The sequence below is a fragment of the Chaetodon trifascialis genome, chromosome 11 (assembly GCF_039877785.1).
Source record: "Chaetodon trifascialis isolate fChaTrf1 chromosome 11, fChaTrf1.hap1, whole genome shotgun sequence".
NCBI classification, from domain to species: domain Eukaryota; kingdom Metazoa; phylum Chordata; class Actinopteri; order Chaetodontiformes; family Chaetodontidae; genus Chaetodon; species Chaetodon trifascialis.
In genome coordinates, this window is record NC_092066.1 from 18,853,754 (window position 1) to 18,878,203 (window position 24,450).

A 24,450-nucleotide genomic window follows, 5' to 3' on the forward strand; every position below is an offset into this window, starting at 1 on the left:
CATCATGTCCACTGGTTTGTTTAACAGGAGATATACAGTGGCTTTGTGAGTCTAGTCTAACCTGTATGTTCTAAAAAACAGTGGACTTGTTGAAGATAGAAAATATAGATCTTCTGCATCATGTCAGCCCCCACTTGAAATGTCAAACCTTTGATGGAAAGTGACCCAAATGTGGGAAAATTATGCTGTGGGAAAATTATTAAAACCTGTGCTCAGACCTCCCCAATGACTGGTTTGCACAAAATACACGTTAGCGGCCAGGCAACAGGCATAAACATGTAATTACTGAAGATACCCAAAAGAGCAATTATAGAGACAGTGACACAGCCTCACTAAGGCTGTTTTGGTTAAATAATCAATAATTAAGAGCAGTGGTAAATAGAGGGCATTGCAAAACCAGCTATAAAAAAATTAAAAGAAGCACCTGTTTACAAAGATTTACTAATAATTTACCACCGGTGGCGACTACTTTGCTTCTGCCCACCATGAACGCCCAATCATAGGGCTGCTGACTCGACAACCATGTCTGTATAAACACAACATCAAGTGTTATGATAACCAAATTATCAATACTGTCTGGATATTAGAAAAAGGAGCCAGACAACTAAACTGGAAAAAAAATCTGTGTCTGACTTAGTCAGCACACTGGTCACCAAACTAAATCCAAACTAAATAGGTCTGCACTTCCTTTCTGGGAGCTGATATTTTCACAGCTGCACCATAAAGAAACACTATTTTGTGGACTGTGTGTGTCTGAAAAGGTAGCAGTCCTGGGCACAAAGGTTTGTTCTTATTTCAAGGTGAGCAGCAGATAGAAGTCGCCAATTTGTCTGTGACACACATGGGGGGGGGGGGGGGGGGGTTCATTCAAGGTGTGTGTGTGTGTGGGGGGGGTCATTCAAGGTGTGTGTGTGTGTGTGTGGTCATTCAAGGTAATCCATGAACACCTAGCATGGCTGTAGAGGCTTTAGAGACCAAATTTAATTAAAGCTGTTAAATAATAGTAAGTGCAATATGTTGTGAAGAGTTATTCAATAGTATAAAACAGAACTACTCAGTAAAAAACAATAACCTGGAACCTGAAAAATGTACACAGGTACTTTCTACTACTGACCGTGACATTACCTCAACTTTATGGTTTATGGTTTCTGTTTATCTGATATGGGGCAGTGTAGTTCTAATTACCCTAAAGCTTTCCTGCTGTAGTATGTTATCTTCTCAAAAATATAATTATCTTACAAAAGCTTTTTTCCCTCATTAAGATCAGTATAAACACTTGTGGTGAGGATATGGCATTTCTATTCATATATAAACCTTACTGCAAACGCACATGTCGCCCTCACTCGCAGGCAGTCAGTTGGGCAGACACGACCTATGATTCGTTTGGCGCGACAGCAAGGCCCTCAATAGGGAAGTGACGTTGTAGCCACGCCTCTTGTAGACTCGTAGCCAATCCCGATAGGTATAACTGCGAGTAGCGTGGTCAAGGGCACCGGCTGATAGAAAGCAGATAGGAAGCAGGACGGAGAGGAACCGCGTGTCAAAGACTGTCACAGAAGAAGTGAGAGAAGGTGAGTTTTCCCCTCACAACGAGCGACTAAGCTGGCAACACTACCTGAAAATGAGGTGATGTTAGAGCTAATTTTACTGAAATGTTTAATGTTCACTAACGTGACTCCAAAGGCTGCTCTGCGGAAGAACGCATGTGCTCACTTTTTTGTAGGGAGTATGTTAATAAATGCCAAATGTATTCCATATTCAGTATAGAAAATTTAATAGATTAAACCTTATGAGTTTAACGCTAACGTTGTCGTGTCTCAGCATGCAGAAGCGAAGGCGCTTACGCCACCTGTCACTTGCGTTAAAGACATGTTTCCGCTGTGCTTCATTATCCGGTGGATGGGAATCACTGCTGTCACGTTGCTCATACAACAAGGGCGCCATAATGAGGAAAGGCTGGAGTCACGTTCGGCCTGAGTGATCTGCTCAGTGCTGCTGATAGCAGCTAGCTTCCGCTGAGTGACCCTTCCTGCTCAGGGGTAACCGTGTCACTAGGTAGACATGACACTGTCCCTGTCCCTGACCTTGACAGGCGGCAATAGGCTGCTGCATCGATAAGTTATCTTTGCTACAGGATTCACAGCCATTACCTCCTGTGTGGACGCCTTCAAATAAAACCTGTTTCCGACATTTAGGTGGAGCTAAAAATCTCTTTGATGTGCAACGTGCCTCTCTGAGACATTATGGTGTCCTATATGGTGGTAGGACAGGAACTAGATTTGGTTATGGATGAGTTGTCCCCAAGGCCATAGTGAGGTGTTAGTCATGACTGAAATATTCAACACGCTGTTCAGACTAGCAGTAGGTGAACTTAATAAGCCTAACTGCTGGCTGCAGCTTTTTTTTTTTTTTTTTCCCTGGAAAGAGCATTTCACCATTGTCTGTCATTGCATTTCAAATCACCCACACAGGGAAGCAGCTATTATTTATTATTCAGTATAGGAGTGTTCAGAGGAGACCTGCTTGCTCTTTTAGAGGTATATTATCATACCCACTAATACAACTCAGCTGTCTGTCATAATTCTAGTGGCTAGATTAGCACTTCACACCTGTGTTTTAATTATTCTTATTTTTTTGTTTTTAATTAATACATCCTTGTGTGTTATTTTAGTGTATGGTTTAAAGGCTTGCCTACACCACAGTGGTGCCACCTGGTGGGCCCCTATATATTAAGGTGGGACCCACTAATGCACAACTGACTGCCTGAACGTGCTTTATAGTTTAAAGAAAAAGATGAATGCTGGCAGCAGGTCATAGTCTCCTCTGCATGAATTGTGACTGTGTTGTTGCTCATGTCTGTTAAATTCTGAATAAACTGTGGTTTTAACAATTCTTGTGCAGACCTCATAAATGGGATTTGCCTGCCGCACTGTTCTGTTTCATTTTCCCATGAGTTAGTTGGAGCTTTTCCCCAATGTGACTCTCACATGATTTGCCACTGCACAATGACTCCTACGCAGCCCTGACCCCTCTCCCCTTCTCCTCTCCTTCTCCCCCTATCGTCTTCTCCTTTTCCCACCATTTTTTTTGTTCGGTTGTGTTGTCAGAAATCTGTAAGATGAGATCAAATTGTTTTTTTTTTTTTTTTGTAGTTGGTGCTGATTAGCAAGGATTTTAGACAGAGGAGAACATGTAGAATGAAACTGCTAAATTCAGAAAATGATCACTTTTAATTCAGATCTGTTTAACTGAGGCTGGGGCTGTGAGCTGCAGCTTGTTTTTATTGTCTGTGTGGGTATACTGTGTTAATGATATGGGGCTTTTGTTCGGTGATGCTCAGAAGAACACTAATTGTAAGATGCCGAAATAATTGTAACGCAAAATATCTGTATGTACATATACAAATAATGTATTATAGCTGTATTTGCAGTTTGTCACTTCTTGAACTTGAACTGTGCATGTTTCCAGTTAAGGTTCAACTACTAGTTAGACCGGATTTTCCCTTAAATGTATGTTATTTAGATCTGTGGCTCCAAGAAGACCTCAAAGCTCTTACTGTAACAAGAGGACTTGTGTGTTATCAGTAAAATCCTGTCATACCATTTTTTTAAAACGTGTCAACAGATTGTACCTGCACGAGCTGAATTGCTTCTGCAATACCACATTAGTAGGTAGTTTATCTTGTGCTGCAATCCCTGAATCTACACATGAAGACAAGCAAGGTATTAACGGCCTGACCTTTTGCTGGTTGCAGAGCCCCTCAGACAAATAGGCGAGGTCTTCACCGTAATGATAGTTATTATGTTATCATTGCTATGGCAGGTGTATGTAAGGTTGCACTGACTAGTAATAATTCTGTAATATTTTGTTGTTGAAGGGATCACTGATGAATGATCATAACTGCAGCGTAATATATGACCACATTTGCTTGCGCACTAACAGTGGAGTATTATGCACATGTCCATGCTCGTCCTGTTGGTTCAATTAAGTGAATTCAGTGAATGAGTGTGATTGATTCAGTTATTGTTTGAGGGAAGGGCATTTTCACATCCAACTTCTTTGCCCCCTCTCAGTGACCCTCATCTGAGTTCACAATAGTGCTGTTGTGATGTTAGAACAAAAGTCTTCTTTCCACATTTTCAGTAACCTATTTATGAAGCAATAGTTCCTTTTTTTTTTTTTCTTCAAAGGCATTTCTTCAGTTACTAAGAACACGATGAGGAAGCTTCTTTTGCAGCATGCTGGAAATCAGTGGAATTCACCTGCTGGCAGCGATATTTAGTCTGTTGGCAGGGCAGCAAAAAAAGTCCCATTTTTTGCTGTGTTTCAGTTTTTCTTTGATTCAGCCTGAATTATTTTAGGAAAAAATGTCCTGATACCAGGTGACCACTGGTAGGCCGTTCCACACCTTTTCTTTTTTTGGCCTCAACTACAAGCGCTCAGTGTGCAGATGAACTCTGCCCAACATCGTTAAACCTTCAGGGACTCATTTACCATCACTGTCGAACGGGTCATGCCTGTGAGTGTAGTTTCCAGAAGGGCGTGACTCAAGTTGGCTTTTGCTATCTCTTGCACACATGTGTCTAAGAAGTCTTAGATGGAGATACGAGTCTTCATGATTAATCATGATTCAGAGACTGCAAGTGTAGGCCTACACGGACATGAAGCACATGCTATCACATCTTTGTGGAGTTGCTAGTGTTAAAAGATGATTGTGTTTGTTGTGTATGTGCCTGTAGCTTGATTTGTGTCCTGTTTCATATCGCTAATATCCATAGGTCTTTCAACTGCAAGAGTAGCTAATCTGATTAAAGTATTAAGGCCCGGTATGTTTGGTATGTAAGATTATAGGCATAGCTCTGCCCACCTTAGTGAGCAATTAGCTTTACAGAGCAGCTAAGCCTGGTCTGATTCCTTTTTTGAAGTCTGTATTATTTAGGTTGTGTTAGCAAAGCGACCTATGAGAAAGAAAAATGTGACACGACTCTTTTGGGTTTTTTTTACGTGGGGACCTTTATGTCTAATGTGCTGTGTTTTTAGTGGGGCTGTATAACTCCTCCAGGTTATAGAAGTCAAGGGAGTTCTGGGGCAATCTGAGGTCAAGCCATGTTCTAAAGTTAGCTGTACTCATAATGACTGGAATAACCAAAGTGTTTCCTGAGTGAAGCTATTGTGTGGCCAAGTTCCAACATGTCTGTGCCCTCATTTGCTTTATTGAAATACACTTTGAGTCCAAGGTTAGGCTTTTTATCCATGCTGTCTTGGAGGCATGCTGTGGAGTGTAGCAAGGCTGTGCTTTGGCCCTGCAAATTAGGACAGGCTTGCCCGCCTGCCTGATCGTTTGTGTCCTCTTGGCATTTGCCCACACAAGCTCTCCTCACGCAGTGTCCAGTTTGGGATCTCCCTCCAGTGGAGCTTATAAATTGGCCTGTAGGGGTCATTAGGAGCTTTTCTCCGCTGTCGAGCCGCACAGCACACATCATAGTCACTCCAGGCAACCAAAGTGTCTTTTTGTCTCTTACTTTTTCATGACTTTGTTTAAACTGAACAGGCAGTTACAGAATACACTGAACAGATGGTGCATAAATAAAGCGAGCTAAATTTGAGCATGTTTTGGAGTGTGTGGTTTGTGATTGAGCCTACTGTCAACAAAGCAGTGTTTTATTCAGTCCAAAGTGCGCTCAGTGTGGTAATAGTTTAACCCCTCAGGCCATATACTTCTCACATACAAGTTGATTAAGAGCTGTTGGATTAACTCAAGTTTTGCAGGGTTGCTTGAGAATTTGTGGTCTGTTTGGTTCTTCTCTGAAGGTCAGACGGGGCTCGAGAGGTCATTGGGGCTCGAGAGGTCATTGGGGCTCTGTCAGTCAAATCATTGTGTCTGCTCACTAGAACTGGGATTAGGGCTGGTTAAGAGTTGCTTTGCTTGAGTCCTAACAGGTTAATTGGTTGGTTTAAGATGGAACTAAGTGGAATACTGATAGCTTTTCATGGACTCCCCTTTGTTCAAAGATTTCACATATAGTCATATAGTCACCTATGAAAGTAGTTTGCTAATGCTTTGAATGTGTAGGCCTCCATGGGTTTGCACCTTTTTGGTGAAAATGGTTGCTGTTGGCAGGAGTTTGGAAATCTTAGGTTGTTATGCAGCAGGCACTGGTATCTCCAGTCCAATGCATATCCAAGAATGCATTTCAGAAATTTGAGTCGCTCCATGTGAACAAAGTCCACTGTAACCAAGATGCAGAGACAAGACATAAAGGCACAGTTCCCTGACATGGTTATCTGGCCTTTTGTTGTCTATGATGATGCCCTGTCACCTAGTAGACAGCCCCATTTGTGTTTTTTTATTTGCATTGTTCAGTGTGTATTGTTGTAAAAACATAGTGTACCTTTGTACTACTTCTGTTGTTAATCTGCTTTGTATGAGCTGCATTCTAGTGAACAAGGAAGTGATGCCACTTTTGTTTAACATTGTTATTCATTGGGTAACTTCCCAATGGGGCATTAATGTTAATGCAGTAGAATCGTCAGCTGTGTTGTTTTTACAGATCTGTGACTTAACAAGTGCATTTGCAGTGAAGAGGAGCTCAGCTTTTAACATGCTAATACTTGTCATGAAATCCAGTTATTCTCTCCAGAACATGTGTTCTTCTATGAATTGTTATACTTTATTGCAAAAGGGTGTGTTTTAAGTGTGATAAGCCAATCTTTTTGAGACTTCTTGACCACTGTGGTCACACACACTGCTACTACTAAACCACAGCTAAATCCTGTTTCTCACTGATGCAGTAAGTTTAAAATAATATTTGCATTGTCTTTGACTACCTTAGGTGTTTAGGCTTTGTAGTCAGTTGAATTCACATAAATTGACTGTTGTTTCTCAAAGGCAATCCTTAGCCAGCATTCAAAAATAGCAGTAGAAGGCCATGAGGAGCCTGTGCAGTGTCCAAGTGTCAAATATCAGTGAATCAATAGAAAATTCACTGAGTGGTCAGAAATTCTATACTGTAACATCATTTCTCTCATAGCTTCATTTGCATTTTATAATAGAAATCTTCTGATGTGTGTATGATAATAGTATAAGAACTGTGCAGACGTGTGATACATGAAAGCAGAATACTATTATTATCAAATGTGTGTTTTATGAGAAATGTGTTAAGAGATACAGGACCCGGACACCTTGCAGAGCCGGCCTGTCTTCGAGGACGAGCACATGCATGCCTCCTCTCTCACTGGTAGTGCATTACAGTATGAAAGAAAATATACAGAAGAGTTGCATTTCAGGTCTTGTTCCTCTTAAACTGGAAACTTGCTTTGTTTGGCTTGCCTTGTGAATCAAAGCTAGTGGGAAGCTAGTTATTCTGTTATTGTATTCTTCTGGCAATGGAGTCACATGGAGGCATGGAATCTGTGTTGACCTGTCCTGGACACTGGTCTTTTGTACCAAGAAACAGTGCTGCCTTTCTAGTTAGCAGCACAGGAAACCCCATGGATGTTTGGACAAGAGGTGGGACGTGTTCTTTGGACACCCCATTATTTCCAGAAGTGAAACAGTAACACACTATACCCACTGTACAGAAATGAGACCTTAAAGTGCCTAAAACTGCACCTAAAATCCACACTCTGACCATAAGACACTCATCCCGTTGTGACTGGAAAGGTGGGTGTTTAAAAAGTGTTTTATTTATAGCCACCAAGTCTGCTGGGATGATTGTTTCCTATTCAAGACAGAGTGTGGGTGGATTGTCAATTTGAAAAGCAAACCATGGTAAAGATGACGATAACCATCAATCTCTATACATGATGTGTCACTAATAGACATTCCTTGTTTGTTTCTCTTTTTAGAGTCCTTTTCAAGCAGCAAGCAGCAATGGACCAGGCAAGGTCAACAATATCCAAAATTGTGAGTATTGTAACTAGGATTACAACCTAAGTCCTAAAATAACAAACTTTGCTGTAATGAGTTATCCTCCCCTTATTACCGCTTCAGAAATGAGTGTTATTGGAACTGCCCGTGTTCCGTAATTGAATGTTTTTTCTTTTCATCTTGGGGAACAAACACTTATTATTTTGCATGTCATCACCACCACGCTGAATGATTATTAGGCACACAGTATTTTCAGTGCAGTTATAGTTGCATATAATTTAAGTGTGGTAAGTTAATCTTTAGTAAGATAAGGGATTATTATCACTGCAAGGGACAAAACCACATCACCTTCAAAAAAGGCATACTTTTAGAGTTTATACATTAATACTGGTTATTGTTATTAAATATTTAATGCTGTCTAAAAATTCATCATTCAAGTTAATTCAATCGGTTTTGACCATTTTGAACTAAAATCTGTTTTATTCTTATCTTGGATGATTGGAAACCTGTTTTATCAATGACTTGCATTTTATGAAAGCCAAGTATTGTTGCAAGAGAAAGTTACTTTTCATACACCCACTGGTTAACCTTTAAGGCATACAATGGCGCATAAAGAAAAACAACACAATCTCACCTGCCAATATAAATGGAAATGTCCCTTTAATAAGTTACATGCTAGCCAGAAGAACAAAGCAACTCATGGAAGAGGAAATGGGGGTTTCCACAACCTTGCAACCCAAAAAGATGGTCTTATAATGATCAATTAAGTAACAAAGAATTTATTAACACTGGTAAAGTAATTAGCTGCAACATATTCAGTAAGTGTGGCTTATTTAAAAGTGCTACCAAAACTGTATTGCCAAACATTTAGAAATCAACTTTTATACATTTATATCCATAATTCTTAATTTTGTGTCACCTCCAGCAAGTAAGAACTGTACAAAACACTACAAAAAAGCTTATGTTCTGCAATCATAGGTTCTAAAAAATATATGTTCTTAAGCAAATGACAAAACCTATTTTCTCTTCATACCTGCATTGTTCTGTCATTGCAGTTCAATGGGGAGCCGCACTCCTACACACGATTCAACTTGACCCAGAACATGGAGGGCGACAGCAGCCAGGTGGAGATGAAGCTGTCGTCCGACATGGATGAGGAAGTTGGGGGAAATGGCGTGGGAGACCACCTCAATCACAACTCCAACCGCAAACCTTACGTGACTCAAAAGCTTAGCCGCACCCCCAAGAACCTCTGCTTCATGGCAGCCGCCACCCTTCTCATCTTCATCATTGGTAAGAGGGGGCTGTTGAATGCAGTAGCTGGCTTTCGATAAAGTTTGGATCACTCTAGAATAACTTGCCGAGATCCTCACAGATCCGTCTTAGAACCACTACTTTTTAATATACTGGTTGTCTTATCAGGACACAACAAATACTGATGGCACTCAGCTTAATGTGGCTCTGTCTCCTGATGACAAAGATGCATTTAAATACAAGTGACTGAATGTCACAAGGTGCTTTACAGCTCAACCAGGATAAAAGTGAAATATTAGTTCCAACTCTGAAAAGACTGAAAAGAAAGAGAAACTTAAAGCCCCAGGACTTTCTACTAGCCAACATGGCAGAAAGCCGGGTGTATCTTCGGCTCTTAACTTAAAGGCTCATGTGGGGAATTGTCACCAGTTCTGCTTTTTATCACGTGTAAACCATAGCTCAGTTGTGACCTTGTCTCTTAGGGTTTCCTAATCTTGCAGTCAGGCTTTGAATGTGATAGTTGATGCAATAAAATGTGATTTAGTGGATTTGAAGTTTCTCGGGTGGAATGAGGTATGCATTCTGTACAGTACTGTCGTACTCACTTGGTGGCATAGCATTTCAAAATGCAGACTGTGTGCTTCAGGCGGTAATTTGATACCTTTAGTCCGTCCTTGGCTGTTTACCCTCTGTCTCTCTGTTAGTGCAATTATTCCTCTCTGTCTCTGGCTGTTTCTCATGTGACACCACTGCTTCCTTTAAGGGTACTTGATTGGCTATCTGGTTCATCGGAAGAAAGACATGGCTCCAAGCGCAGTCTCCATGCTCCCTTTTGAAGATCCTGTCCCCCACGAGACAGGTGCTGCCCCCCTCATGGACTGGGACGATGTGAAAAAGCTCCTCGCTCAAAAACTCAGTCCAAACAAATTTGACTCTGTCTTCAGGTAAATATAAACCCTGCACACTCCCTCTAGAATCTGATGCGAGGGAGTCGACTTATTTCCAAAATGACTTTTCTTGGAAAATGTATTTATTTGTGTTTTCTTGTTTCTTTCCTCCTCATCTTTTATTTCCCTCTGTTCTAGTGAGTTTTCCAGTTCCAACCACCGGGCCGGTTCTCCAGGTGATGAGGATTTGGGGAACCAGGTACTCAGCAAGTTTAAAGAGTACGGCATGAACACCTGGACTGATGAGCACTTTGTTAAGGTTCAGGACCCCCCAGTTTCTGGCTTCAACAAATTTGTTTTCAATGGCGTTGAGGAGCGTCCAACTGGATTCCTGTCCTACAGTGCCAATGGAACAGTAAAGGTAATGTACAAGCTAAAATAAGTAGAGAACTTATTTACTGTTTTTTTTAAGAAGAGAAAATTCACTTTATTTATTTTGGTCCAGGGTGCTGTCTTGTATGCACATTATGGACTGGAAGATGAATTCATTATGCTGCGGGACAAGGGCATCAACATGAGCGGCAGAGTCATTCTGGTCCGAGCTGGTCGAATCCCCTTTGCTGAGAAGGTGGGCGCTTGTAATAAGAATTACAGTATACCTTTTGTTAGTGACAGGAATAATTGACCCCGTGACCCGACCCTGGATAAGAGGTTGAAGATGAGGATGAGGAGGAATAATTGATAAAATGCAGCTCATGTTTCTTTTTCCATTTCCTTCTCCCCTCCCTCTTTTTCTTACAGGTAGCCAATGCTGCCAAAATGAGTGCCTCTGCTGTGCTGATCTACCCAGACCCTGATGATTACTCTTTTGGAGACACCACTCAGCTCTTTGGACATGTGAGTGTGGACTATTTAGAAGCATAATGCTTGCGGATGCAGCCCACTGGAGAAATGTCCATATTTAGTGATGATATGAAATACATCAAACAACTTTAAAGGAGCCTAAAGGTAGAGTTTTGGACCACTATTGATGACTGGTTCCCTGTTTTGTTTCTCATTGACTAGCCTGACTGGGAGCATGAGCGGAGCATAAAGAATTCCACATGAGTCTATTCGTGGTAATGCAGAAATGTAGCAGTGTACCAGCAAAAAATCAGACAAAAGGTTGTTGTTGTAAACATGGAAGTAGAAACGATGCGGGTCTCCAAATATGTATATAAAAAAAACAAATCACAAAATAGATGTATTGTTAACGCTGCATGTAAAACATAACTAAGAGGAAGCACCTGCATCGCTGCTGCAGTGAATTTCATCTGGGTGGTTTGCATCAGTACTTCTGCCATCGTTCTTGGAGAACAATTAACAATTGGAAACACTACAGGATACTTTCAATATAAACAAATAAATGACAATTTGTCAAAAATGAAGCATGCCATTAATGGTAAGCCACACTAATACTTCAGCATGAGTATTTGATTTCTAATAAGAGCAACCTTCAGTTTAAGAATGTCGAAGTCAAATCGTCTGTCGGGCTTTTTCACTTCATTTTCTTAATTTCAAATTTAGGAGCTCCAGGCTGCTGGGATGAAACACATAGCTGCTCTGCAAACTTGGTAAAACGTCTGTCTGTTTCCCACAGGTCCACCTGGGTTCAGGGGATCCCTACACCCCAGGCTTCCCCTCCTTCAACCACACCCAGTTTCCACCCGTCCAGTCTTCAGGCCTGCCAAACATCTTGGCTCAGACGATCACAGCACGCATGGCTGCCAACATACTCAAGTGAGGCTCGCGTTCACGAGCTCAAACAAGAAAAAAAGAAAGATCGTAAATCAAATATTCCTCTTGCACTCTCCAGTAGTGTACAAAGCATGAATGTTTACTGTGCTTCCCACAGCAAGCTTGGGGGCCAGAATGTGCCGCAAGGATGGCGAGGCATCAACAAACTGGGAGAGGAGAGCAATGTAATTACTGTGGAAGTCAACAACGTTCTCACTGAGAAGAAAATAAATAACGTCTTCGCGGTCATCAAAGGCTTTGTGGACGCAGGTACAATGAGACGTTTATTTTACGAGAGGCACGCTGTGATTCAGTGTAGCGGAACGAATGTCCTCTCATTGTCCTTTTGTGAATTTTAGACCGGTATGTGGTTATCGGTGCTCAGAGGGACGCTTGGGGTCCAGGTTTTGCCACGTCAACCGTCGGCACCAGCGTCCTCGTTGAGCTGGCACGCTCCATCTCTGACATGGTGAAGAATGGTGAGTCTCAGGCAGCAGCTGATGTTTGGTTTTCAAAGTGGAACATTGCCACATTTTGAGTGAAATAATACTGATGTCAGGTGAAGACAGCAGCCACAGGAAATGCTTCGGCAGAATCTGAGCATTTTCGTTTTAGCCAGGGCGCTGCGCTTTTTGCTAACGTGCCTTTTCTTATTCCCTCGACAGACGGATTCAAGCCAAGGAGAAGCATCGTGTTTGCTAGCTGGAGTGCTGGAGAATACGGGAGTGTTGGCGCCACCGAGTGGTTGGAGGTGAGAATTACACAATGAAGGTTTCCCAGCTGCATTTTTCTTGATCAGCAGCTTTTATGCAATCATAAGTCAGTTTGGTGTTCTTCTTTTCTTTAATTTTCTTCATGAGAAATTGAATTTTGTTTGTTTATCCAGGGCTATCTCTCTTCTCTGAACATGAAAGCTTTCTCCTACATTAACTTGGATGGAGTTGTTGCAGGTACCTACCTTAAGTTTCTTGCTAAACTTTTGATTAAATATTTAATGCCTTCCTATACCTACAATATGACGCTACATGCGACTTTCAGGAGGACTGAATAGAAATCTTCTTTTCCAGGTCGGAATGGATTTAAAGTAGCAGCCAGTCCCTTGATGCACAGCCTGATCGAGAGCTCTCTGAACGAGGTGAATCCACAGTTCAAGCACATTGAATACAAGCCTGCAGCGTGGACATTAGTTATATACTGCTGTCGAGTTGTTTTGTTTGTGGAGGTCAAATAAAATTGTCTTCTCCTCAGGTGAACTCTCCAAACAAGGCTGGGTCTCTCTTTTCGCAGTTTGCACGGGGCAACTGGGAAGCAAATGTGTAAGTGTGACCAGGCTGCTGGTGCAGTCACATCCCGTGTGTAGTCAGTGTTTACACATCACCATGACCGCCACAGCTGGGATGTGTGGGATAGCTGTCATTCTCACGTTTGGCAAATGCTCACTATCTAATCTTTTTCCAAACATTTAGCGACATTGAGAGAAAGCACGGCTGAAGCGTCATCTTACGTCTGTTTATTTTCCAGGTTGGAGCCTCTGAAAGTAGATAATGCTGCGTATCCCTTCCTGGCCTTTTCTGGCATTCCCTCAGTCTCCTTCAGATTCACTGGCAGTTCAGTAAGTCAAAATGCAATATCCATGACGACTTTGTACACAGCCATTGTAGTAAAGTTTGTATCTTTTGCCAACTGCTAACACATCTTGGTTTCCCCTCTCAGGAGTACTCGTATTTTGGTACAATGCTGGACACCCGGGAGAAACTGAATGCGGCCACATCCAATCAGGTTTCTCAGCTGGCTGAAATAGCGACCCGGTTTGCAGGTCACATGGTGCTGAGGCTGGTCCATGATCACCTGCTGCGGATGGACGTGATGAAGTACGATAAGATCATACGGACTCACGTGGGTCAGATCAATGGGAAAGTGAAAGACATTCGGAGGGTGAGTTTGTGTTTTCTTGCTGACTCAGCTGTTGGAGGGTCGTTGCCTCAGAGTCTGTGTTTTCATGGCATGTCTGTGTGCATAGAGATAAAGGATTCCCCTTTGAACTTGGAGCTTTGTAAACTAACCAGCTCACCTGTTTTAATGCCCTTGAAATGGTTTTAGCACTGTTTTTTTTGTCTGATTGCTGCTTTGATTATGCAGCCCAGACGATGGACATGCCATCAGCTGTTTATTCAGAATGAAAATGATGTGCTTCCAGCTGCAGCCCCAGCTGTTTCCCAAGGCGCTGACCGTGCAGTGGTTGATCCTGGCCTCCGGCTCGTACAGCCGCGCCTCCCGCAGCCTGGTGCTAGACATCCAGAACAGCAACCTGGATGACATCGAGATGTGCCGCATCATTAATGACCGCATCATGGGGGTAAGACCTCATCTATTAGACGAGTGCAAAAACAATATTATTGGCGCATATTCCGTGGTTATGCACGCCTGTTCAGTCTTTAACATGACTGAATTGGTTTGAAGTGGGTTGGGCTATTGGGAAAAGGTGTCCCATATTTCATTATACAGAATTTAGCAACTTTTGATTCAAAATGTGATGACATTTGTGAGGTTGTTCGCTCATGTTTCTGTCAGTTAAATCTGATTAAACCACACCGACACAGATCTGCTGAAGCAGTGTCTTTCATCACCACGTGTTTCTCTGTTTCTGTAGGTGGAAAGGAACTTCCTGTCACCCTATGTGTCGCCCAGAGAGAGTCCTTTCCGCCACATCCTGCTGGGCTCCGGCCCTTACACCGTCAAGGCTCTGTCCAACCACCTCGACTCCTTCAGGGCTGAGAAGCCCGAGGCGGACGCTGACCTGTTCCACAACCAGTTCGCCCTGGCAACCTGGACCATTCAGGGCTGCGCCAACTCACTAGCGGGGGACATCTGGTCTTTGGATAATGAAATCTAAAAAGTAACCCCCCCCCCCCCATGTTCATGGTTTGGCCCTCTTATCACATCTGGCAGTGTGGAAACCAGTAGGCTGAGATAATTTACCATGAACAGTCAATGTATCCCAGTGTCACAGCATCGCCTCCAATCAATCATTTTCAGCATTTCAGTCATTAGTTCCCTCATCTCTATTCTTTCTGAAATTCTCCATGAAGCCAAAACATTCATGATAAAATGTACTTAAGCCTTCCGCCTTAACAAAAACACTGTTTAGAAGGTCATTCTCATATTTCTCCCCGCTTTGGAAAGGAAAAGAATTTCATCGTTTTAGCATGTGGTGCTTAAATATCACATTTTGAATACTTTGGTGCTAGCAGTGACTACCTTCAATTGGTGTTTCCCTTACGAATGAGTTGAATGTAGTGAAAGTGATGCTTTTTTTCAGCACAGTATCAGGTCATGATCACAGGAAACGCTGTGTTCGCCAGCTCAGAGATTCCTAAAACACAAACGGGGCAGTATGATGTAATAAGCTAATGACTTTCCATTTCTTGACCGTAATTACTGCAAATCAAAACTGCTGGTGTTTCCACTGCTGCTGGAGCCTCGCATTCAAACCTGAGCTGGTTTATGTTGGTAGCTATACTTTCATACTGTGCTGAAATCTGCTCCACTCATTGTCAGAGATTCAGATGTTGCTGAAAAGGACAGAAGATTAACAAACAACAACAACACAGCCCTTGTGCTGCACAGATCGCACCTACAGGTGGATTTTGGGCAATCAGCTGTCGTTACCTCGCACCATTTAAACTGCCTTAATCTTTAAAGAAAAGTCCTAATTACACGCAACAATAAAATGCAAACATTTGAATTGGTTAATTATCTGAATCGTCCGCATCCTGACATGAGAGCAAATCTGAGCAAGGCTTTCAAAAACCAAGGGAGAAGGTCTCTAATCATGTCGCACTGAAACAAACCGTATGTCTATTTATTGTGTTATTTATTTATCAGTGGCAGGGTTCACTATAAATAGTTTTTTAATTGCCTTTTATAAAAAAACATTGTATAATTATCGGGAGCAGTGCCTTCCATAATTATGACAGTTATACTGTCGAATTGACAAAAGCAGCATCTGCTAAAAAGAAGTGTGCATGCTGACCGACGGCCAGGACTGAACAAACCGCGACCAGGCGAACCACACAACTCTGAGGTCATAGGTTTTTTTTCTACTTAACTGACACTGGATTGGTCGACCAGCTCACATACAACACCTTGGAAAATACTTACTGAACACATCTGGCTGCCTGTCAGTACCGGTCCCTTGGTCCATGCACACCTCTCGTCCTGACGACATTATCGGGAGCAGTGTCTTCCATAATGTGAAAAAAGAAGAAGGTAGTTTTTGCCTACCAGTGTGTGTCCGTATCGGAGGCAGTGCCCTCCATATTTCACTGTAGGGGTGGTTTTTATTATCGGGGACAGTGATTCCCATAATGTGTATATATACAGTACATTGCTACCATGCACATGTTGTCTGCATCTTTAGAACTGCTCTGTGGTTTTTCCATGCTGATGCACTCTGTAGTTTCCTCTCAGGCCTGCAGCTTCTGTCCACAGATCTCTAAGATACTGATGACTTTTACAAACCTGATTCCAAGAAAGTGACATATACTCAACCGAGTTATCCTGAATGCTCCAAAAACGCCTGTTTGGAACATTCCACAGGTAAACGGGTTCATTGGTAACAGCTGATAGTGTCATGAAGGGGCGTCCTGGAAAGGCTCAGTCGTTCACAAGCAAGGATGGAGAGAGGTTCACCACTTTGTGAACACATGATTGGATAAAAGAGATTACTACGTAAAAGTAAGCTCAGTTTGTTTGCAAATGATTGAGTTCTGTTTCTTATCTGCAGCCCAACTTTTTTGGAATCAGGGTTGTAACAGCTCTTCTGGAAACACGTCTCCTCTTCCTCCTCAGTGAGGCAAAGAAGCTGCAGGTCTTGAACTTTCTTTGGTGAGCTGTTCGTCTCATTTTAATCAAACGCTGGTAATGTGTCGTCTTCGGGCCTCATATGGAAATGATACAGAAGGTCTTTTGCTTTAAAGGAAAAACGTTACAAACCTGTGGGGGACCTCTGGTTACACCAGGGTGGTCCAGTGTTTTCCAGCAAAGATCATCACTCTGCAAAATGGGTTTTTGTTTCGTTCAGTGCTTTCTATTTTGTGTTCATTCATTCTTTTTTTTAAGAGATTTCCTTGTGCCTTTCTTGTTTCATTATAGAGCTGAGTTCCTGCATACAGTACAGTACTTAAAGAAGTTTTGGAGGATGTATATTTGTTTCGTTTTAGTTTTAACATTTCTGTATTTCTTTTTGATCCTGTTGTCTGCTAGAATGAAAGGTTACTGGTTTAAAAGCCCGTTATGGTACAACACCTTTTAGATAAAGTTACTGGAGAATTGTAAAAAGTGAAAGGACAAAATCAATATGAAGGGGATTTAAAATTACACAGTGAATGTTAAAGTAGTTGACGTGGTCCTCCTTTAGCTAATCTAAGTCTGGTCACTCACTCTTTTCATTTGTTTTAATCATGAATAACCACCAACCAAGTCTGAGTGATGAAACTGATCTGCTGGCCTGTAATGAGGAACGTGCTGGTGGTTGTGTTTTTAATATTGCCATCTTGCTGTGAGCAGATGTAAGAATTGGTCTTCAGAATTGCTCTTTGCTGAGCTTTCAAGAGTCCGACAACGTGGATGAAGAATGTGCTTGGAAATTGTTAAAATAACAAAGCTTTTCTTTTCTCAAACTGTACACAAGTTTGCTTAGCTTTATGTTTTCGTTGCTGCAATAAACAATCACATCACAACCGCTGAGTCCTGATGATTGTTTGTTCACACTAAATCGACCTCAAGCTTTAGTCTGTTAGTTACATGAACGGCTGTGAAAATGAAAGGTTTATTCAGAAAATCATCCCAGTAATTTAGCAACGCACATCCTGGCACTGTCTACATTAAAATCCACATTTTTACTTACGAACAACCGAACAATTCCCTGTTAGAATTGCATTGAATAGAGATCATCAAAGCAAAAAAAACAAACAAACAAAAACAGTTCTGAGCTCCATTGCTTATACAACATCCATTATTTTAGATGAACATCTGCATTAAATTGGCTTATATAAGCAGCTCAGTCCACCTGTGACTTAACCTGCATGTCTGTGCTTTGCTGTGCAGAGTTTGACACCAAATGTTTGTCTCACCTTCATCTGCTGAAGGAGGAGCGTTTCTCTGTGCTCGCCTGAAATCTTACTTTAATACATGTGCGGGCAGTTTTGAAGCCCATCATAGTTCAATATGCAACTGGCATAAGTGTGAGGAAGAGACAGAGTAAGAATGGACATTTCAGTGAAGTAGACATGTTGTGCACCTTTGAAATGAAACATATTTGAATATTCACACATTTCTGGACTTTTTGATGAGGAAGGAGTAGATGTAATTTTAAGAAATCATACACTCCAATTTCTTACTGTACAGTATGAGAGTATTTCTATGAGTTTTAAAACATGTCTGGAGGGAATCTCTAATATTTCTTCCTGCTCTTCACTGGTGACACCTGTCCAACCAGTGCAGACCCCTTCATTGAAGGCCCTGAAAGCAGTCTGGAGAAAAATAGTTGTTTTGACAAGCTTTGACCAGATGATGGAGACAAAGTAAACTATCTGTTTTATGAGCCTTTAAACTTTCCCAACTATTAAATTTAGTCTCTCGCTCAATTATGGTTATTTATGAAGTGAAGCTTTGCATTTGAATAGGAGGCTCCCAAACCTTTTCCTGTCAAAACTCTGAAAGGGTTTTTGTGTGGGGAATTATTTACCATATAATCCCATCACTTGTACTTCATCTTAAATTGGAAAACCATCAATAACTTAACTAAATTTGTCAGAAACAGACAAGACAGGAAACTCAAAAAACCCAGTGATTTTAAATGACATCTGTGAGCACGTCATAAACCAAAGCACTGAACTTGTTTGTAGAGGCAGAAGTCACCATGTGTCGTAATATTGTGGCATGTTCCTTTAAGAGTGGGCTGACAGCCTGAATGTGTACCAGAGATATGAGAAAAATAAAGAGCTCTCACTGCGCTGCTGATTCCTGCAGCGAAACAACAACACGAGGAGCGGTGGAAGAAATGCAGACCACAGTCTGTCTTTGCTAGAAATAACACAGCTGGGACATATTTAAATGTTAACAGCTGAAACACTCAGTCGCCAGTTCATCTCAGGACTAAGACAGACAAGCAAACGCTCTCACTGCAATGAAACCAGCAAGGAAATGCACATGAACAATTGAGCACCACGTAAAATCTGCAAAGAAATCTGAATGATGATGCCTCTTGTGGTGTGACAAGAAGAAATATGTGACGACAGTGTGTCACACTAACCGGATGTGGCACAAAACTGCATTTGTGTTACTTAAACTTTTACTGTTTTTACCTACAGGCTAATAAATCAGTGAATTGGCACAATGATGCTTACCCAGCTTTAACTTTGACTGTGAAAATGTGTATATGATAATTTTTTATATTTTTTTGAAATAAAAATAAATAAAATAAAATAAAACCAGCAATTCACTCTTGTAATAAAGTACAAAAAATAAGAAAAAAAAAAAAAACCCTCTGAACATTATGAACATATGTCATACTGGTTCCTGAGGAAAAAATAAAATTAAAAACAAAAATAAAATTAAATAAATAAATAAATAAATAAAAGGGCTGGCTAACTAACTAACTAACTAACTAACTAACTAACTACCTAACTAACTAACTAACTAACTAACTAACTAACTAACTAACTAACTAACTAACTAACTAACTCTGTATTAACTACATTTGCAGACAGGAAAAAGCGCACAAACAGGAGCCTGCTTGTTGTCCCTGGAGTGATCCCTCTCACTCACACACACATAGACGATCTTCGTGCCGTACAAAGACAGCAAAGAACTGACGCCAGCAGCCACACGACTCAAACAGGACTGTGTTTTCTGCCAGGGCTCGTGTGTGCGCTCGCGAACCATTCAACGCAGACTGCTGCAGACTGAGCTCGAGCTCATTCAGACCCGTGAAGCGGTCCAGATGTCGGGACTTGTGCACTTGTAGCCGGTTTGTTGGAGTGTCAAAACACACCGGAACAGGAGGTGACAGCAAGTGACAGCAGCTGAGATTGACAGGTAGGCGCACTCACCGGAGACACGTTTGGGACACACAGCAAACATAATGAGACTTTTATCATTTCCGTTTCAGTGTTAGCTGTGCACTTCAAAGATAGCATTAGCTAGGACAGAACATGCTAATTTGTAGTTTACACACTTGTCACAGTCGTTTAGTGTAACTAATGCTGACAAACAAGCTGGTTATATCGGGCAGGTTGTGCAGTTTGCTCGGTGTGCGGCATTCCGGTGAACCCTCTGCGGGTAAAGTTTTGGCGCACATTTGCCACAAAACTCAAAATTTTAGAAGTTGTATTTATTTTTTTATTCATTCTTTTGTGATGTAATTGCGCGGGACAGCCCGAGGTGGCTTCATGGGTACACTTACCGAGGACACAGATAAGATCATAAGAAGGTAACGAATGGATGCTTGAAAATAAATAAATAAATAAATAAATAAATAAATAAATAAATAAATAAATGACGACAAAATGAATCTGAGAATTAATTTTTAGTTTTCGTTTATCAGACTGAAAGTTACATTTTATTTAAAATAAATAACTTAAATAGCTTAGTAGTATGCTTGTAGTAGTAATCAGCAGCTATTTTGATTTGAATCCGTTTGAGTAATTATTTAAGTAAGAAAAAAACAACAACAGATTTTTCTGCTTCCAGCTACCTCAATGTGAATATCTTCTGCCTTCATCCCTCCTCTATGACAGTAAACTGAATATCTTTGAGTTGTGGACAAAAAAGACATTTGAAGAAGTCATTTTGGCCTTTGGGAAACACTGATTGGCATTTTTCACCATTTTCTGATAGATTAGGTAGATTAGACAACTAATTGATTAGTCAGGAATATATTTGACAGATGAATGAAAATGACTGTTATTTGCAGCCATGATGCAAATGTTTGGTGCAGGCAGTGGCCTATAAGATGAAATGTTCTTACCTGAACTTTGCAGGTACACCCTGCACACTTGTCCTTTCATTGTCCTGCTCTTTGTTTTTAAATTAATTGTCTCTTTGGATTCAATGGACCAGCCATTGACATGAATAACCAGACTGAGAGACACAAAGAGAAATTTCTCTTTGACCACACAGTTGGAGGAAAATGTGTGACTACATTTTCCTCCAACTGTGTGGTCAAAGAGAAATTTCTAATTAACATCAGCCCATGTTGTTGTTGTTGTTGCTGAATGCACAATGTTAGAACCTCCCATGCCTGGAAATACAGAGGGGAGGGCATACCTTTAATCTTTACTACCTGGGTGTGAAGATGTTTGTCCAATCACGCTCACTGTGGGCGTCACTGTTTAAAACTGTCCTGTCAGGTTCCACGTTCGCTTCAGCCAATGGCGTGACATTTCATAAGTGAGGTGGGTTCAAAATGCAACTCAGATCTAAAGGACCCCAAGTCAAAGATCACAACACTTCAGTGTCACCCTCAGTGGATTTGACTCCTCCTGAGGACACGGAGGGAATGACTGGACAGCTGCTTTCACGCTGAAGCTTTTCAGAAGGACTTGGCTGTTTGCGATGCTGTGAGATGGATGGAGTGAAGGTTCATGACCAGAACCTGGTTTCAGATTTAAAGTGATCCGGATTTGGAGAGGAAGTGGCCTTCAAATAGCTGGAGCTAAAAACACAGTAAGTACCCTGTGATGTATATTAAACATTCACACATTTTAGTTTCCAACAGTTGGATAATGAATCGTTTGCTTAATTGTCTCTGAAGGAGCCAAAAAGAGGAAAACTGATGACTGAAGAGGATCTCCAGGAACTTCCTGGAGGTTAAGCTGAGATCAAGTCTCTACACCTGTTGAGTTCTGCTTGGTTTGGTGGATGAATTCATGTCTCATCACCTCACTACACCTCCATCTTTGCTGGCCTCAGCCTTCCCTCCAGTCCTGCTGCTTTTCTGTTGATTTGCAATATCTGTACTGACTGTATGATTTGTATACAAATCATGTGTTGTGTAGGTTTGTACTTGGAACAGTTAATTAGGTTTTTCAATTAAAATACAAAAACATTATTTATGTGTCTGTTCTCCTTTTTTAAATAAGTCATGCAACAAGTCAACAAGAGTTTGAGCTGTTATGTTTGCTCCATATTTAATCCTACTGGTAAAACCAGAGTCACACTGTAGCGGATGCCTGATGTGGGCCTGACCTCTCCTGGACCTGGTCCATGTATTTCTTGCTGGTTTGCCAGTTTTTTAGGCTTCATGGCAACAAGGAGCCAACAGGGGAGAGCTGCTGTCACTGTGAAAGATTTTGTTATGCAAGCGTAGTCTCTGATGGTGCCACCATTAACTCAACAAACCTGATGTGGACCCACATGAAGCTGTGAAGTAGCTAAAGAGCAGCGGTGTCTTTGCGTCTTCTGACATGCTCAAACAGGTCGCTGGAAATAAACAAGGAGACTCCAAGCAACAAAATATTGTGCTTTAATTTGACAATTTTACAGAAGGCATTTTGACATGTCACGGTAATAACAGCACAGAAGTAAATGATAAGATTAGTGAAGACTGAATTCAGTTATTTGCCTCTATCTGTCACCGTTTACTGGGGAGCTTGTATGGAATCATTAATATTACTATGACAAGTCAAAATGTCTGCTGTGAAATACGTAAAATTTAAAAGTTACTCAAAGTAACTCAGAATAGACTCACACACTGAATACTGGTAAACTGTTTGCACTTTGCCTCACAGGTATGCACTGCTGCACTTCTTTTCAAATGTTGTGTTTTACTTGATTTTATGCAGACTCTACTTTCTATATTCTATTTTTATCTGTATTTTTTCACTACTATGCAATAGGTTTTATTTCCCATCATATGCATTCTCTGTATTCTATTTTTAAATCCTTATGTTTATTTAATTTTTACTATTATTTTTACTTTTTCTAAAACGAACGGGTTCTACTCCACATTGTTTTCCAGTAATTATGGTATTATACACCTGTTTTATTCATCTTGTCATATGTTTAATATTATTATCAATTTGCCATCTTATTTTAATTTCATTTTCTGTCTCTGATTATGTTCATTCTGTCTTTTTTAATGTGAAGCACTTGATGCGTGTGATATCTGTGTCGTAAAGCATTTTGAGCTGCGTTTCTTCTATGAAAGGTGCTATTTAAAGAGTTAGTAATAATAATAATGATAATGATGATGATATTACTATTAATAGAAATGATCATATTCAGGCTTTGACATGTAACACACCTGATCGGTGAAGGTATAATTACATATAATAGAACACAAAAGTTTCTATAAAGACAAATGGAAAATAAATATGGATGCAAAGACTACAGATAGTTGTGATTAGTGCAGAATGATCATTTTCATAAGGGAACTTGTCATTCGGGGGATTCTTTCAGTAAATTAAATTAGTTAAAGAAGATCAGCAAGCACCCTTGAGTTTGAACCTCATTGTAGTTCAGTGTATTTTACATGATAAAATTTTAGTTTTTTGAAGGGGCAGGCTATAAATGTCCTTGTCCACAAAATCAGATTACTCAGGATGAATGAAATACCTACACATGTTGGACCTCAGGAAGACAAAACATGCAGCTTTGCTCCATGGGGGTATTTCTTGCCCCCACTTGCTGTGTGTTACCGTCTCTCTCTCTCTCTCTCTCTCTCTCTCTCTCTCTCTCTCTCTCTCTCTCTCTCTCTCTCTCTCTCTCTCTCTCTCTCTCTCTCACACTCACACACACACACACACACACACACACACACACACACACACACACACACACACACACACACCTAGTGTCAGATATGAGGCCTGAGGGCAGCAGAGCTCTCTGTAAATTCACCACCTCAGCCTCTCTAAATCCCTCAACACACACACAAAGACACACTCATCCTCACAGAGAGGTTCCAACATGCATGAGGGATTGTCTGTTAGTATTGTGTCATCATTATGCTTCATTATGCTTGAAGTCTGCAGTGCAAAGACTCCTTATCCTCTCTATCTCTGCTCCTCACACACACACACACACACACACACACACACACACACACACACACACACACACACACACACACACACCTCTGTTACATCATACACATCATACACGCCTGCCGTAGTAGCTTCATTATCTGTAGATCTTTGAGTAATGCCCATTTTTATTCTTGGCATTACGTAATCCATTTGCACATAACTGTTTTTTTTATTGGTACAGTTAAACTTTATGGCTGCTGGTGTTTGGCTGTAAAATCAGAGTGACCCACTGTCTTCCGAGAGTAAAGTCCAGGTCTCTCTCGTAGAGGAGACTGTTGATAAATGATGCATTGGGCCTGTGTGATTAGTTTGTTTGTTTGTATTCATGTATAAGAACCTTCATCTGAATTAAGCTTGGAGCGGTCGCTGTGTACACATTTGAGTGTCTGGCTTGCACTGTGATGGTAATTGTGTTGTTTCAGTTTGACAGAATGAATATGTCACTGCACTTAAGGTTGTAAAAATCTGGAAATTGAAATTTAATTGAATTTTTTATACTTTGTTTTTATATATTTGACCTTTGTAGGAAAACAGGAAACATTGCTGGACATTCACTGTGCACATGACTCAG

At 41.0% G+C, this 24,450-nt stretch overlaps 1 protein-coding gene across 2 annotated transcripts; it reads left to right on the forward strand.

Moving 5' to 3' along the window:
- Positions 1-1,466: 1,466 nt before the first annotated feature.
- Positions 1,467-16,850, forward strand: LOC139339102 (transferrin receptor protein 1-like). Of its 2 annotated transcripts, XM_070974559.1 has the most exons (18): positions 1,467-1,571; positions 7,849-7,906; positions 8,926-9,163; positions 9,888-10,068; positions 10,210-10,432; positions 10,517-10,639; positions 10,813-10,908; positions 11,651-11,790; positions 11,906-12,057; positions 12,147-12,266; positions 12,453-12,538; positions 12,674-12,737; positions 12,855-12,922; positions 13,036-13,103; positions 13,309-13,399; positions 13,501-13,722; positions 13,985-14,143; positions 14,438-16,850. In XM_070974559.1, the coding sequence occupies exons 2-18, from the start codon at positions 7,874-7,876 to the stop codon at positions 14,678-14,680; spliced, it is 2,307 nt and encodes a 768-aa protein (XP_070830660.1). In that variant the 5' UTR covers positions 1,467-1,571; positions 7,849-7,873; the 3' UTR covers positions 14,681-16,850. The 2 variants fall into 2 exon arrangements, with proteins under 2 accessions (XP_070830660.1, XP_070830659.1); XM_070974558.1 differs by lacking the exon at positions 1,467-1,571 and having other exon boundaries at positions 7,767-7,906.
- The last annotated feature ends 7,600 nt before the right edge of the window (positions 16,851-24,450 follow it).